The sequence below is a fragment of the Chaetura pelagica genome, unplaced genomic scaffold (assembly GCF_000747805.2).
Source record: "Chaetura pelagica isolate M959 unplaced genomic scaffold, ChaPel_1.0 scaffold233, whole genome shotgun sequence".
In the NCBI taxonomy this organism is placed as follows: domain Eukaryota; kingdom Metazoa; phylum Chordata; class Aves; order Apodiformes; family Apodidae; genus Chaetura; species Chaetura pelagica.
Window position 1 is genome coordinate 255350 of NW_009952708.1, and position 1387 is coordinate 256736.

General features: G+C 65.9%; 2 protein-coding genes across 2 annotated transcripts in view; both read right to left on the reverse strand.

Moving 5' to 3' along the window:
- The window catches only part of SERINC4 (serine incorporator 4), a 6364-nt gene extending 6151 nt beyond the window's left edge, over window positions 1-213 (reverse strand). The window contains exon 1 of the mRNA XM_009994291.1: window positions 12-213. Coding sequence (XP_009992593.1) covers window positions 12-213 — 202 coding nt within the window. The remainder of the gene's footprint in view (window positions 1-11) is intronic.
- Window positions 214-405: 192 nt separating this feature from the next.
- Window positions 406-1387, reverse strand: part of MFAP1 (microfibrillar-associated protein 1) — a 2431-nt gene continuing 1449 nt past the window's right edge. Inside the window, exons 4-7 of the mRNA XM_009994292.1 lie at window positions 1174-1376; window positions 894-1053; window positions 692-781; window positions 406-588 (exon numbers count right to left, since the gene is read on the reverse strand). Of these exons, the coding sequence (XP_009992594.1) occupies window positions 406-588; window positions 692-781; window positions 894-1053; window positions 1174-1376 (636 nt within the window). The remainder of the gene's footprint in view (window positions 589-691; window positions 782-893; window positions 1054-1173; window positions 1377-1387) is intronic.

A 1387-nucleotide genomic window follows, 5' to 3' on the forward strand; every position in this document is an offset into this window, starting at 1 on the left:
CTCCTCCCCACCCCACAGGTAGAAAAGCTGGGCCGTGCAGTGCCGGGGAGGAGACAGGGTCTCCACTGCCCCACAGCAACTGGGGCCCAACGGGCGGGGAGGCGCCTGCAGTGGGGAGGCACCACGGACCAGGCAGGTATCAAACTCTGTGAATTCCTCCCAAACCAGGTGTGCTGGGGCCGGGGGTGTTACCACGTGCCCACGCGGCCCCATCAGGCGCTGCCGCGGCTGTTGGCGGGACGGGGGGTGGTGGGCACAGACAGGGCAGCACCCCCCCTGGCACCCAGGCAGGAGGCCACCAAGTGATGGCAGCACGGGGAGCAGAGCCCGGTGGGGACACCACAGGTTGGTGACCACAGCAGTCCTGGCACCGCCCTGTCCCTCTGTCCCTGGGCGCCCCCGCCCTTAGGTGGTTTTCCGCTTCTTGGCCGATGGTCTCTCGAAGACGTCCCGCACACCCGCCGCCTTCTGCTTGAAGAACTTGGTGTTCTGGGCGCTCTCCTGGCCCCAGGCCGAGTCGAAGGAGGTGGTGTCCTGGTCCACCAGGTGTGTGTACTTGGTCCGCCCCGAGCGCCCAAAGTTCTTGACCTGAGGAGCAGAGGAGCTCATCAGTAGCCACGCAGGAGAAGGACATGGAGACCACCCCCCAAGGCAGCCTGAGTCCACCATAAGCCCCCGGCCCAAAACCCACCTGCATGACTTTGGGCAGGATGGTCTTGTTGAAGTGGTCCTCGAGGGTTGGGGCACTGAAGTCCCTCTTGTACACCTCCTCGTCCTCATCCTGTGGGACAGAGACGTGCCGGCTCAGCCCGCAGCGTTCAGCAAGCTTCCCAGGGGCACCTCTTGTCCTGGGGCACCCCCCGCACCAGGGCCCCCCGCCTGGCAGCACTCACCATGAAGAAGGCCCCGCGGTGGTAGTACTTCTGCAGGAACTTGTACTTGCCCTTCACAGCCTTGTTGGTGATGACCTTGCCGTTGGCCCGCAGCTCGGCGCGCCGCTCCTCCTCTGTCAGGTTGCGCATGCGCTCGATCTCTGCCTTCTCCTTCTCCATGCTGGGCAGGAGAGACCTCTGAGACACTGTCCCCCTGCACCTCCTGGGTGGTGCTGGCCCAACGCCGTGGGGAGGACAGGCCCCCCGAGGTGGGCAGGAGGGGCCGAGGGAGGACACTCACGCTTCCCGTTCCTCGCGGTCCCGCTTGATGCGCTTCAGCTCCCGCACCTTCCAGGCCTCGTACTCCTCCTCGTCATTCTCGTCGTCCGTGTCCAGCGCGTCCAGCGCCGCCAGCGACCGCTTGTTCTCCTCCAGCTCCTTCTTTGCCTCCTCCTCCACGATCTGCAGTGGGGCCAGGCTCAGCTCACTGTGCCCACAGCCCCCCTCCCGCCACC